General features: G+C 38.3%; 2 protein-coding genes across 2 annotated transcripts; one reads left to right on the forward strand and one right to left on the reverse strand.

Annotated features, from left to right (window-relative positions):
- Positions 1-1,516: 1,516 nt before the first annotated feature.
- LOC101646966 (olfactory receptor 2AP1) lies at positions 1,517-2,449 on the forward strand. The gene has a single exon (XM_004700591.2). It carries the CDS (start codon positions 1,520-1,522, stop codon positions 2,447-2,449), a length of 930 nt encoding a protein of 309 aa, XP_004700648.1. The 5' UTR covers positions 1,517-1,519.
- Positions 2,450-11,840: 9,391 nt separating this feature from the next.
- On the reverse strand, positions 11,841-12,818 carry LOC101643904 (olfactory receptor 6C68-like). Its single transcript, XM_004700852.2, has one exon. The coding sequence runs from the start codon at positions 12,777-12,779 to the stop codon at positions 11,841-11,843; it is 939 nt and encodes a 312-aa protein (XP_004700909.1). The 5' UTR covers positions 12,780-12,818.
- Between the last annotated feature and the right edge of the window lie 2,536 nt (positions 12,819-15,354).

Raw genomic sequence — 15,354 nt, forward strand, 5'->3', positions numbered from 1 at the left:
ACAGCGTGAGAGTCCTTGATCCCTGATTCCAACTCAGAGCTGCAACCCACTAGGGAAATCCTGAGATTAATTTACCGGATTTCCACCAACATTGGAAAAAATATTTAAATAAAGAATAAAAGGAAATAGAAAATATCAGATAATACCACATGTAGTAAGGTATGTCTTGTAAAGCTTGTTATATACATAACATATATGTTATATGTGTGTGTGTTTACTGAGAAATGATATAAAATACACAATGCATGATAGTCCAAAATATCTGCAAACTGTTTCATTATACACACTTATAAAAACAAGTAAGAAAGATCTTGAATCAAACACCTCCAGATAATGTGACTTTACATGTGCTCCCAAACTGCTAGAGACTTGGAAACGTTCTTTCAGATTCAAAGATGAAGTTCTCATGCTATCCTAGATAACAAGTTTCCCACAGTGGATGGTCAGCTTAGCTATAGAGCTTATGATGTCTCATTTCTTGCATGTCCTGTTCCCTTGAATCTATGCTGATTACATTTATTTCAAAGGGAGAAATTGCTCAAAACAACCTTCCTGAAAGCAAAATGGGCATCTAGATCCTGATTAACCCTACAAACAAGGTTAGTTATCACTGAAAAGTCTAAAACATAATGGTTTTTAGGATTTTTAATGTGATAAAAATTATATCCGCATATCTACCCAATAGTTTATGCTTCATTTGGTGGATTCATAGACACAGTAATTCAATGGATTTAATATTCTTACGTTCCTAAATTTTACTTGCAATGTAGTAGAGTCTTCCTATTTTTATGCCAAAGCAAAACTCCATATGTACCGATTTTGAATGCATTTGAGTAATTGTAGATAATTATTGTTTAGTGTACACTACCTTTAGGCAGATATGTAGAATAGCTCAAAGGACAAATAGACATCAATCTAACTTATATGTCTTTGAATTCTGATAAAGCACCACAGGCAGAGAAGAATGGAGAGTCCATTGGGTAGAAGTGAGGAACCAGCACGTCTTGGTATTGAGGAAATTTAGGAAGTTGGGCTAGAAGGAAAAATGAGAGATTTCTATAAGGTTTTTTAGAAATTAACCACAAAAGGCAGGGGAAAGTAAGCAAAAAAAGTCATTCCAATAAGAATGAGATAAAGAAAGTAGGGCAATAAGTGAATTTCAGTGAGAAGCAAGGGAAATGAAGGGCAAAGAAAGAAAATGAGTTATTAGCCTCGAAGATGGATGCTGGAAGCGTTCCTGGATTAATCCGTCCCACAGTATCACTATGGGACTTCCTGCTTGCACCAGTGGAGAGCCCTGAGGAAACAAGGACCAGAACTTTCTCACGTGGAGCGAAGAGAACCGGGAGGACCCAACATCATTCAAAGTAGCAACTGGTCTGGTGATATCACCAGAGAAAACGTTGATGATCTGTCTCTTTTTGCTTTCTCAGAGCTCCTCGATTTCAGATGGTATTTTCCCTTTCCACATTTGATCACCCTCTCTTTCTCATCCCAACTCTCAAAAACAATATCAACAATGAAAAATAGGACTATGTGGACTGAATTCATCCTGCTGGGCCTAACAGACGTCCCTGCACTCCAGGCGGCAGTTTTCACCTTTCTGTTCCTCACCTATTGTCTCAGCATCATCGGAAATCTGACTATCCTCATCCTCACCTTACTCGACTCCCACCTACAGACCCCTATGTACTTCTTTCTCCGGAACTTCTCCTTCTTAGAAATTTCCTTCACGAGCATCTTCATCCCCAGGGCCCTGATCAGCATCACTACGGGGAACAAGAGCATCAGCTTTGCTGGCTGCTTCGCCCAGTATTTCTTTGCCATCTTCCTTGGGGCAACAGAGTTTTATCTTCTAGCAGCCATGTCTTATGATCGTTATGTAGCCATCTGCAAACCCCTGCATTACATGACCATGATGAGCGGTAGAGTCTGCATTCAGCTGGTTCTCTGCTCGTGGCTGGCTGGGTTAATGGTTATTATACCACCTATCACCCTAATGAGCCACCAGGACTTTTGTGCATCCAACAGGTTGAATCATTATTTCTGTGACTTTGAGCCCCTTCGGGATCTCTCCTGTTCAGACACAAGACTCGTCGAGAAGGTTGTCTTTCTTGTAGCATCTGTGACTCTGGTGGTCACTCTCGTGCTAGTGATTATCTCCTACACACTCATCATCAGGACCATTTTCAAGCTCCCATCTGCCCAGCAAAGGACAAAAGCCTTTTCCACTTGTTCTTCTCACATGATCGTCATCTCCCTGTCTTATGGAAGCTGCTTTTTCATTTATGTTAAACCCCCCACAAAAGAAGGGGGCACATTCAACAAGGGAGTAGCTCTACTCATTACCTCCATTGCCCCTTTGTTGAACCCTTTCATTTATACACTGAGGAACCAGCAGGTAAAACAAGCCTTCAAGGATGCCATCAAAAAATTTGTGAATCTTTAAGTAATGTCAGAATTCAAGCCCTAATGGTTGACTCTCAACTATGTACCAAGTTATCTGCTATATACTAGGCATTCAAAAAGTGTTCAACTCAAGTCCAATAATAGAGACTTGGAGATAAATAACTTTCTGCCTATTAAGGGTTAGTAAAAAGAAATGAGGTTTTCTGAATTAGAAAGAAGCTCAACCTGAGTTGAAAATTCAATAGTTCCTGAGAAGATGACATTTAAGCTAGGCCTGGGCATATAAGAATGGGTCTAGCTAGCAAAGCAAAGAAAGAAATTTGCATAGAAGGAATATTCCGCAAAATTTCAAACTGGGATGCAGAGCATTTGTTTTTGTCATTTATTGCTCTTAAGAAAAAGAGAGGGAGAGATTATAGCTGTGGCAATGATAATCTCGGTTTTCAGTTAAGATAAATTCACACTTAAGTAAACTAAATGTCCACAATTGGTATGATACCTGGATTCGGGGTTAGATATATTAATCCTGACCAAGACATAAGGGACTGAGTGGTACAAATAGTTAAGGGCACTACCACTACCTGAAAGGTTGGTAGTTCAAACCTACCCAGAGCCACCTGGGAAGACAGGCTTGACAATTTGTTTCTGAAAGGTCACACAGCCTTGTAGCCTCTGTGGAGCAGTATGACTCTTCACATATAAAGTCACCACAAGTCAGAATCATTTCCATGGCAACCACAGCATCAATAACTGTAACTAGTGTAACTTTTGTTTTGAAATAGAGGCAATAACAAATGGAAGCACATACAGAAAAGAATGCCCTATTCAACTCCAAAGACCCTCCAAATGTTTTGAAAAGAAGAGGATGTCTCTGGAGACCTACGGGGTTGACAATATGAGATGTTGCAAAGAGCAATTAATATGAGGATTAAAAATATAATAACAAGTAAGGCATGCTGAGTGAAGTCGTTTTCCAAAAATGGGAGAAGAGAGAGCATAGTAACTAAAAAATTATGATAAATGAAATTTCATGTGTAGAATAATGGAGAAGTGTGACCTTAAAATTGTGTACTTCCATGTTATGCTACACTTTCTCAGTAGTAGTACCCATAAGGAAATTATTATATAAAGTCTATAGGCTCCCTTATTGTGTATATGAGGATTGCAAAGATAGTATCTTCTTGGCTGCAGTTCCACCAACAAAATCAAGCAATGGGAGGTGGTGCTGAATAGATATTTGCTGGATAGATGAAAAATAATGGTTGCACACATGGATGGATAGACAAATGAATTAAAGATCTTAGAACAAAATTATTTTTCAACTGGAAGAGCCTTCATCATTTGAGAAATTGGCAAAGCATGCCTCACATAGACTTTTTAGGTCTGCCAAGAAATTCCACCCTAATTTACAAATGAGAAAAAATTAATCCTAGAAAGGTAAAATAATAATGTAAGGTCACAGAGTCAGATAATCTACTAAGAAACAAGACTTTACCCACTCTTATTGTTCTTAATATCCACTCTTACTTAAAATAGGTAGAAATAGTTTTTCTACACTTACTTAAAATAGGTCGAAATAGAAAAACTATTTCGACCTATTTTAGGTAAGAATCCTTGGCTTTCCTTATGTATACCACCTTTCAAAGCTCTCAATAAACTTAAGTTTGAAGCTTTTAGAACGTGAGTCTTTGAGAAATAACTAGCTTATAAAAGGCCATATTTCCCCATCTGATTGTTCTTGGCTTCTCCTAACATACTTCTGTCTCTTCCTTCTGAACAAAGTGGATGCTTAATTTTTTCTCTTTCAGAAGGAACATAAAGACCCCCCCCTCCAAAGAACACAATACCTAAGAAGGCAGGATTTTGCCTCAATCTTCACCTCCAACAGGATTAAATGATGAACAAGGATGCTTATCTCCATAATTACCTGTACTCCCTCCTCTTCTTTCTGAACCATAAGCCAATTGTTTTAATTCTTGGGTTTGAGGCAGGAATAATGATATTACTGCATGTAACAAAGTGCTAGTCCCATAATAGGAACACAAATGAATGTTCAATTAGTAAAGGAACAAACAAAAGAATACATGATGTCTGTATTAAATAAGTCTAAGCAATTTTCATAAGCTTTTTACCAACTACTTGCTTTTAAAAGTATCAAACACGATCGCACAGGCACAGCTGTACGGGTATTTTGAACTGCACAATTATTTCCTTGCAGAGACATCTACAAATAAATTCGTTGCTAATATTACCTTGTTTAGCATTTTCCTAAGGACCATTTTCTCCTTTACTCAGGAAGTTTCAGAGGCAAATATTAAAAACAGATCCCCTCCCCTAGACAGCACAAGTGTGCTTTCTGAGGTCCAAGAGATGCATCAAAAAATTTCTAGTCATGGCAACCACATGTGTTACAGACCTAAAACTGCTTCATGAGAGTAGACGGCCAGGCCTTTCTTTCATGGTGCCATTGGGTGGATGTAAACCACCAGACTTTAGGTTAGTAATCAAATGCAAATCATCCATGCCATCCAGGAACTCAGAGTCACACATGCCCCTTTAAAAATGGATGTGACCAACAAAAATGAGTTGTCCACTAATCTATAATTAGAGACTAAAGAAACTGACTTTAATCTATCTTAAAAAAAAACACTTAGTAAATATGATGTACGTTGTACTACAATGTCAAGCACACCAAATATCATAATGTCGTAAAATAGCGAGAAATTATAACCCCTAGATTACATGTCCAATGAAGGAGCCCTGGTGGCATAGTGGATTACTTGTTAGCCTCCTAGCCACAAGGTCAGCAGTTTGAACCCATCAGCTAGTCCACAGGAGAAAGATGAGGCTTTCTGTTCCCATGAACATTTAGAGCCTCAGAACCCCACAGATGCAGTTCTACTTTGTCCAATAGGGTTGTTATGAGTCAAAATTGACTCTATGACAATGAGCTATGTCCAATGGTGGTCAGTAGTGAACTCGGCTGCATGTGTTCCCACTACATCATTTCATGATGCTGCTATCTCCACATGATGCTTCAGGGGTCACCCAACAGGTCACAGAGCCTGATGTCTCAAATCCTCAACTAAATGCCCCATCCAAAAACTACTAACCCAAACTAGTTGACAACTGTAAATGATCCAAGAAACGTTATCCGTAGAGGTCTCCAGCAGTAACACTCCTGGACCAGCGTCTCTAACCCCTTTTACATTCCCGCCGAGCATAACGTGACCGCTCGCCTTCTCGAGATGTCTCACAGAAACCTCCCCCCTCTCTTCACCGTTCTGCTGGTGCCGCAGCCAATCTGGGGCAGTGCAGGTTCCTTTTAGACATAACCATTTATTTCTGTCCCCAAAGTCTATTAACATGGGATTCCTTTGTTCGCCCTCTCTCTGTGACTTCCTTCACCCCCTCCCGTGGCCATACGCCTGTCCCTCTGTCTCTTCCTCTCTCTAGCTCTGCTCTTGCTTACTTTCAAGGGTGCTGGATGGAGGGGTAGTGGGGAGGGAGGGGACAAAACGAGGAGGTGATACCACGGGCTGAATAGAAAGCAAACGTTTTAAGAATGATGAGAGCAACACATGTACACATGTGCTTGACACACTGGATGTATGCGTGGATTGTGATAAGAGTTGTACAAGCCCCCCCCCAATGATATTACTATTTTTAAAAAATAGTCATAAAATGTATTTTTAGGCAGCTAATCAGAATTCGTACGTTCCACTGACATATATTTCATGAAAAAGAAGAGAGGGCAGAAAGGGATACTTGGTAGATTTGCATGCGTGTGCCACTCGTCAGTCTGTCAGCAGCGGCTAATACTTTTCCACTGTAAGAAACGCAGTCTACTCAGCTGTATGGGGAGATTCTCACTGCCGGGAAGTGCAAGGACGTCCTGCAATGTGGACCTTCTCTGTAGTTCCTGAGAAGACTTTTCTCTATTTATCTGGTAGCCATCCTTTCCCACACTCTGAGTGCCCTTCAAGTGTCCTTTTTTATAACGAATAGGCTGTCACTTATTTTGAATGTGTCATTCCTGGATAATAGACCATACGATTTTCCCCCAAAATGGCTAATACCAGTCGATTTCAGCTCACAAATGCCGAGGAGGTTGATCTTTATATGTTCTGTTTAATGTTTGATGACTTCCAGTTTTCCTAGAGTCATCCTTCAGATGTTTCAAGTTCTGATTATTAACGTGTGTTCTCAGCTGTATCTTCTCATTTTGTGACGGGCCCGTCAACACATGAAGGTTCTAAAGGGTTTAGTCCTGCAGGTTTACCTCCATCCATGTCAGGATGGTCGGCTCTACTTTGGGAAGGCAACTCTTCCTCAGTCATACTTTGAGTGCTTTCCCACCAGAGAAGCTCATCTTCGGGCACGGACTCTGACAATGTTCTGTGGCTATTTATGAGCTTTTCGGTTTCTGGCAATGTTCTATCGCTATCCGTAATGTTTTCTGTGGATAATTCCTTTAAAATGGACAATCTACTCTTTTTTTGTAGTCTGTATGTAGTCTTGAAGCTCTGATTAAATGTGTTCACTGTGAGCGAACCTGCTGTATTGGAAATATCAGCGACATCACTTCTAGCATCACAGCAGAGACTTCTTCAATACTGCGAATGGTGACTTAATTTTTTTTAGCTTGCACTGTGCTCAGCAAGCTCTCCCCTTGCTACTTTCTAGTTCCAGGTCTTCGCCTATTTCATTGTGATGCTTTATTCTATCTTCTCAAGTGGCCTTTTGAAATGTTCTCATCAGCTCTTTCACTTCAACATTTTCCCATTCACGTTATCAATTCTGCATTTAAGAGCAAGTTTTAGTGTCTCTTATGACATCCTATTCTGTCCTTTCTTGTTTTCCTTTCTTTTTAATGTCATTTTGAATTCAGTGTTTGATGTTCATGATATCACTCCACAGTGCAGCTGGTCGTCTGTCATTGATTCTTTTTAACGGTTTTTTAAAATGTGGTTTAGGTGGTTGGTTTACATTTCAGACCATCACCTCTCATCAGTTCGAAACCGCACATCAACCCCCTCCTCAGTGTTTTATCCATAACCCTCTGTAACTTCCTTTCACTAAAGTCAACGCTTGTCAAACTTCTAGTCTGTTGCTTTACTTCCCTCCCTTACCTCTCTTGACCCTAAAAAACCCCAACATCTGTTGCTTTCACCTGTGAGTTTTTGTTCTGATTTTTGTCCTTAAAGTTGTAGTCTCATACAGTGTTTATCCTTTTATGGTTAACTAATTTCATTCAACATAATGTTTTCCCAAGATCATCCACGCTATGGTTCTTTGTGGTTTCATACATTTTTTTTTAGCAATGCATAATATTCAATTGTATGTTACATTTTTTTTATCCATTCTTCCAATGGTAGGTATTTGAGCAATTTCAAATTCTTCTATTGGGATCAATGCCATGATGAACAAGATAGTTCGTATATATCTGCTCATGAAATAACTCTCCCTTTTTTCAGGTATATACAAAGTGCCAGATTATACAGAATTCTTATCCTTTATTGTTTGACGTAGAAATATATTGCTTCTCACAATAACTGCACATATTTACAGACACATTGACAGTGTTTGAGGGTTCCACTTTTCCATACCTCCTTTAGCATGTTTTTTTGCTTGTTTGTTTTGAACTTGGCTGTCATTGTCAGTATAGTCCTTGCTTTGATTTTATCTGCCAAGTGACTAGTGATAGTAGCTATTTCTTGTTATCTTTGTTGGCCTTTTGCTTGTCATCTGTAGTGATTGTCTGTTCATGTCCTTGCCACACTTTTTAATTGGGTTATTCATGTTTTTCTTACTGAGGTGTTTCCATTTCTATAGCTTTTACAGATTAGTCCCTTGTCCATTGTACCATTGTCAAAGATTGTATCCCAATCTTGGGTTCTCTTTTTACTCTTTTAATAAAGTCTTTTGCTCATAGGAGTCTCATTTTTAGTAGGTTCCTTCATCTATATTATTATGTACGATGTGTATTTCTTCATTATATTTGATAGTGTTTCTATACCCTGCAATAAGTTCCTTAAATTATTCCCTACTTTCTCATAGATGCTCTTATAGTTGTGGGCTTTACATTTAGGTCTCTGATTCATCTAGAGTTTTTGTAAACTTGGGGTGAGGTGTATCAACTGACAATTTGTTTGGTCTTCTGTTATTAATGTTGAATGCATTAAATATGTTCTTGAGATGGTCTCTAAATTCAGGTATAAGAATCAAGGTGATATTTTTGCTGTTTGGGAATTTATTTCAATATTTTTTCCAAAGTCAACATGAGGCATTTAAGCAATTGATGCTTTGTTCCACAGTTCGCCCTTGACCATGCTTTGACTGATGATGTTGTGCTCCGTCATCAGTCCCTTCAACAGATTCAGTTCATCTGATTCCCTAGTTTTCCCTACGGTGAGGTTCACATATATAGTTACTGTAAATGTTGTTGAAAAGTAACACTGTGTCTTTCAAAATTCTATCATATCTCTACTGTCATTTATATCATCAATGCTATATTTTCCAACCACGAATCCTTCTTCATTCCTAAATTTCACATTCAATCACCAGCAATTCCCTCAGACCACTGACATAAATGTTTCATCATTACCATCTATAACAGTGGTTCTCAACCTTCCTAATGCTGCGAACTTTTAATACAGTTCCTCATGTTGTGGTGACAACCCCCCTCCCCAGCCATAACATTATTTTCATTGCCACTTCCTCACTGTAATTTTGCTACTGTTATGAATCATAATGTAAATATCTGATATGCAGGATGTATTTTCATTATTAGAAAGTGACCATAATTAAAGCATAGTGATTAATCACAAAAACAATATGTAATTATATATTGTGAAATATTTATTTCCAATGACAAATAAATGAAATTTTTTCTTGAAGCATGGTGTAGCATGGGTAACAGTCTTCATGCTGGGTACGCATATGTGGGCTTAACTGTACGTGGGCAGACCCGCTTGGGGATGGATAGAGGAGTAGTGTCTTAATTCCTCAGACCACCAGAAATATCTGTTTTCCGATGGTCTTAGGCGAGCGACCCCTGTGAAAGGGTCATTCGACTCTCAAAGGTGTCACGACCCACAGGTTGAGAATCATTGCTCTACAATATCAGCTAAGAATGATAGATTCACATACTTAGTATGCATTCAAAATGCCCTAGTCCACTCCTATTTCTCAGAAAAAAAAATTTAATTCCATAAGTAGTTGATATAGTAAAAACTGATAAAAAAGCATCTTATAATTTCTAGTTGCCCTTTTTCAACTGAAAATATATAAAACTTTTAAACTAGTACTTTAAATGTTGTTTGTGCTAATTGTGGCAAATTTTTACACTCCTCTGAGAGAACTGTTTATTGGTGCTAGTTAGATATTAATTTTTTAATAAGCAAGAGATTCATTAGTAGCTTTTAATTTATTTTAATGTTATATAAAACCTTCTGTACTCTGTTCCACCACTGTTTCAGTTTGTCCCAGTGCTCTGGGTTGCATGTTGCTTTGATATTGGGAGCTATGTGTAAACATGCTATGAGGAAGGCATGTGGCCTTCCCAGACATCACCAGGTTAAGAAAAATCAAACTCAACATCAGGACAAGACTAATTCCTGTGAGCCTCAGATGAGACATGCTTTGATCCTCAGACCTTCTTTGCCAATTCTGACAAGAAAGTACAGCATGCAGGAATGCTGGCATCCAAAGGGTGTACCCCACCCCTGGCTCTTCTTTCTTAAAGGTAGTGAGATCACTCACTCATGCTTCTTAGATGCCTTTTATTAGACCAGCAGGATGGCAAAACTGTCCATGTTCGTGTTAGAGTTCTATCCATACTAGTTGTGTGATGCCACTAGATCACTTGGTGGGAGGTTCAACGAGCATGGTACAAAGAACCACATCAAGTAGACCACTGCACCATACTATGCCACTGGAGCTTCAAATATAGTGGGTTCACACATGGTAGACAGACTGACTATGAAGAAGGAAGAGGCAGCCCACTTCTAAAATATATGCCACCCAAACCCTATGAAGAGATGCAGAACACTGCCTTATAGAGGGTGGCAAAATGAAACTCTCACAGTGAAATGCACTCCAAATATGGCTAGTGGAGAGAAAGCTCCTCAAAGTAGAGCAACTTTAATGTCATGGATGGAGCAAAGCATTCAGACCTACATTTGCTGATATTATACAACTCAAAACGAGAATGTCCTATGAACAGTTACAGTCTTGGAAACCCACAAGGGTCATTGTGAGTCAGCATTGACTTGATAGAAGTGAGTGAGAATTTACAGCCTTATGAGATCTGAACAAATTGACATAGAAGCATAAGAATTAAATAATTGCAAATATTGGCTTCTTTTGAGATAAATATAAATTCAAGAATGTAGAGTGGATGAAAAGGTTTCCTCAAATTAATTTCTCTCCCCTGCCAAGTTATGAGCAGAACTTTTCTGAAATTGTAAGATGTGCATCTAGCGCATGCAATGTAAGACTCACATTACAAATGTAAGACTCATCTAGTGCATATGATCTCCAAAAACATCTTGTCCCTGAAGCCATCTTGATGCCACTCTATAGAAGCAAGTACCTGCATTAAAACAAAGGTACCCTTTCAAATTAATTGAAACTGGCTTCAAATTATTGTTCACATCTTTAAATTTCTATTTGGCCAGTCATAATTATGATTATAAAAGTAACTTGTAACATTATTTTCTGGTTTACTTGCATGATAGGCTATCAATACAATGTTGGACTGTTTTTGCATTATTTCACTCAGAAAAAATATATATATCAGGATAGTAAAAACAATATGCCTTTCTTTTCTCTTTCGTTCATAAGTCAGGGAAAAAAAACTTTACTTTGATATTGTTCATCTTTACATAAGTACATTGTTAGAAGTATTAATTCGCCATTGTAAAGGAAAAATAAATACTGAAAGCCTTTTTGGCCAAACATAATGATTAAATGGGACTCAATTATTGCTGATCCATCCTGTTCCGTTTATCAAACTGCCTACCTAAGATTCCTATGACGTTTATATTATCTAGTTATGTCAATTGCCAAAAGCCATAAATAATTGAGCGGATATTTTCGCTGTAACCAATCAAGGATGCAGAAGGTGTACACCCAAACGAAGGGGTTGTAACAGTTACATTGCTGCAAGGGCTTAGGAAATATTTCTTTCATGAGAAAGATAGAGAAACAAAGATCCAAGAAAAAAAACCCCAAAACACCCTTTAAAGTGTTGCCTGTACCTAGAAGTTGATTGTTTCTCTTGAAGTTGACCATTCCTCAAGAAGCTTTCACTTAAGCAGGTAAAATCTAAAGATATTCAAAGTTTTAATTTTTATTGCTATTCTTAGAATCAAAATAGGATCGGAACTTAAGAAGATATGCTTTGTGCCCCTGATGTCATTATTCCACTAACACTTTGAGAGTAAAAGAATCCTTTTGACTAAGTCATTAAAGGCCCGTTTGACTTGTTTGTTTCTCAGTGTGTAAATAAATGGGTTTAACATGGGGGAAATGGAAGTTCCTAGTATCGTTACTCCCTTATTAATTGACATTTCATTTTTGGCGGAAGGTTTGATGTAGATAAAGATGCAGCTGCCATAGGTGATGGAGACCACAACGATGTGGGAAGAGCAGGTGGCAAAGGCCTTTTTCCTTTGTTGAGCAGAGGGGATTCTTAGAATTGTTCTCATGATATATGTGTAGGACAAGACCACGCACAGGAGCGTGATGAGTAAGATCAACGCAGAGCAGATAAGCACCATCCGCTCTATGAAGGCTGAATCTGTGCACGTGATCTTCAGGATAGGATTGGCATCACAGAGATAGTGGTCAATGACGTTCGAATCACAGAATTCCAGGTCCAGTCCCAAGGTGAGAGGGGGGAATAGAAGCAACAAAGTGATCATCCAGCAGCCAAGGACAAACCTTTGGCAAACCCTATGGTTCATGATGGTCATGTAGTGCAGGGGTTTGCAGATGGCCACATATCGATCGTAGGACATGGTGGCCAGAAGGAAAAATTCTGTTATTCCAAACAAGTCTGTGAAAAACAGTTGGCATACACAAGCATCATAGGTAATAGTCCTGTCACCTGTTGATAAGCTGTATAGGAATCTCGGAATGCAGGCAGAAGTGAATGAGATTTCTACGAAGGAGAAATTTTGGAGGAAAAAGTACATGGCAGTTTGAAGGTGGGAATCCACTAATGTGAGGATGATGATGGTCAGATTGCCAGTTATGCTCAACATGTAGGTGATGAGTAGAAACACAAAAATCAGAATCTGCAGTTGTGGGTCTTCTGTCAGTCCCAGGAGGATGAATGTGGTTATGGCCGTATGGTTTCTCATCCCTGTATCATGACTTCTGTTTAATCTGCATGTAAAATTGAGAGACGTGATAGGGGATAATTTTTCTGATGTAGGTTGGTTTAAAAGTCCGACTACATATATATATGCATCAAGAACTGTTCAATTGCTTTTAAATCTGTCTTTATTTATTTATCAATCATTTTATTGGGGACTCTTACAAATCTTATGACAATACAACATTCAATAGTATTAAGCACACTTGTACATATGTAGCCACCAACATTTCCAAAACATTTTCTTTCTACTTGAGCCCTTGGTATCAGTTCCTCATTTTGCCATCGCTCCACCACCCTCCCACCCATGTGAACCCTCCCTATATATTATTGATGTTATTTCATGTCTTCCACTGTCCCTTGTCTTCCTTCACCCACATTTCTGTTATTCATCCCCCTGGGGGGTGGGCTATATATCCAATGTTGTGATGGGTTTCCCGTTTCTCACCCACCCCTATCCTCATGACATCACTACTGTTCCTGAGGGTTTTATCTGTCCTGAATTCTATTTTTCATAAGCTCTTATCTGTATCAATGTGTGTACTCCAGTCTAGCCAGATTTGTAAGGTTAAACTGGGTCATGGTAGTGGTGGGGAGGAAGCAACCAGAAACTAGAGGAATTATGTATGTTTTGTCAGTGCTATACTGCAACCTGGTTAAATTGTCCCTTCCTTGTAACCCTGTTGTGAGGGGATGTCCAATTGTCTACAAATGGGCTTTCGGTCTCCACTCTAACCCCCCTTTAATTGCATTGATATAATTGTTTGTTTTGGATCTTTTGATACCTGATACCTGATCCCATCAACACCTCGTGATCACACAGGCTGGTTTGCTTCTTCATGTGGGCTTATTTGCTTCCCTGCTAGATGGCTGCTTGTTGAACTTCATGCCTTTAAGACCCCAGGTGCTTTATCTTTTGATAGCCAGGCACATCTACTTTCTGCACCACATTTGCTTATGCACCCATTTTGTCTTCAGTGATTGTGTCAGGAAGGTGAATATCAAGAGTGTCAGGTTACTAGAACAAAGTGTTCTTGTGTTTAGGGAGGCCTTGAGTAGAGGTCCAACATCTATCTGCTATCTTAATAGCTAACATATAAATATATGTACACTGGCCTCTATCCCTTTCTATATTTGTCTTTAAACATGCTTAACAGCAACATAGGGAAAGATATACATTTTACATTATAATACACGTACCATATCACACACATAATATATATCGCAAACAATAGCACCCAAAAATTAGTACCTCACTGGTTGTTTCTATTTTTATAAGTATCATTAAAAAATAATTGTAAATACCTTTAGATGAATTTGTAGCGTGTTGGACTGCTAACTGCAAAGCAGCATTTCAAAATGGCCAACCTCTCTGCCAGAGAAACCGGCACTGGGCTTTCTACTCCTGCACACAGTTACAGGCTTGGAAACCCACAGGGACACTTCTACTTGGTACGCAGCTGCTCTGAACTGACTCAATGGCAGTGGGCTTGTTTATTTATTTGAGCTACCATGCCTGGTGGGGGTTTGCAAAAACAAAACAATGAATTTTCTTTATGACATTTTTAGTTATACGGTAATTTGCACTATAAGGGGATCTTATATGTAATTATTTTTTTTTGAAATCTTTAGTCTACTTTTTTCATTACATTTTGGGCTGGACTTATGCATAGCCAAACTTGTCCCATATTGAGTAATCAGATCACGCCTATAAGAGGACCCTGCATTTAAAATACTTTTTCATCATTGCAAATTGAAAGTTTAGTCAGTTACATTTATTTGTTTGAATTTTTTCCCAGGGGAAATTATTAATGTATGGGGTTGGTTATAACAAGTTCTTAAAACCTTGTTATAGCAATTTACAAGTCCATTTTCCTGCTGTGGCCAACGCTATAATTATGATACAAAAGACAATTTCCTCGCAAAAAGTCATTCTCTAAATATTTTCCGTGAATTTCTCAAATTTTATTTTCTTTAGTAGATTTTCATTTATTATTATTCTTTGATACATCATACCGAGACAATTGTTACACAGTTAATTCACTGAAAGATAAGGGAATGTTGTATAAAAGCTTTGCACACTAGAGGTATAGGGTCCTTATTGTTCCATGATTTTATTTAATTTTGTTTTATTTTTAACTCATATACACTAGTTTTCCTTATTTTCAAATTACTTATCTAAGTATTGAGTTGAGCTTCCAACTTCACTTTCTGGTTTTCTTCAATTATTTGTAATAATTTTTTTCTAGTTCCCACTTTCAGTTTACTCAACTCTTTACCATATGGCTTCTTAACACAGTCTTCCGCTGAAGCGGCTCTTGGCCAGGCGACTGGTCACGTCTAAAGCTAAATAGAATGATTCATTTTTGTTAGCTCTTTCCTTTCACTTGGAAATCACTCTTGGTTTCCTTTAGCCTTTTTGCTTCTTTGAAGTTATCTCATCTCATTTTTTCAATTGAAGTTCCTCATATTTCCCTAGTTCCTCTTCTCTACTTCTCTATGTTTTCATGGACATTCTTATGGGTTCTATTTAGCATTAAAAAATTCTACCTGTCTTTAGG

The sequence above is a fragment of the Echinops telfairi genome, unplaced genomic scaffold, assembly GCF_000313985.2.
Source record: "Echinops telfairi isolate 266 unplaced genomic scaffold, ASM31398v2 ScPeMD7_2;HRSCAF=8, whole genome shotgun sequence".
In the NCBI taxonomy this organism is placed as follows: Eukaryota; Metazoa; Chordata; class Mammalia; order Afrosoricida; family Tenrecidae; genus Echinops; species Echinops telfairi.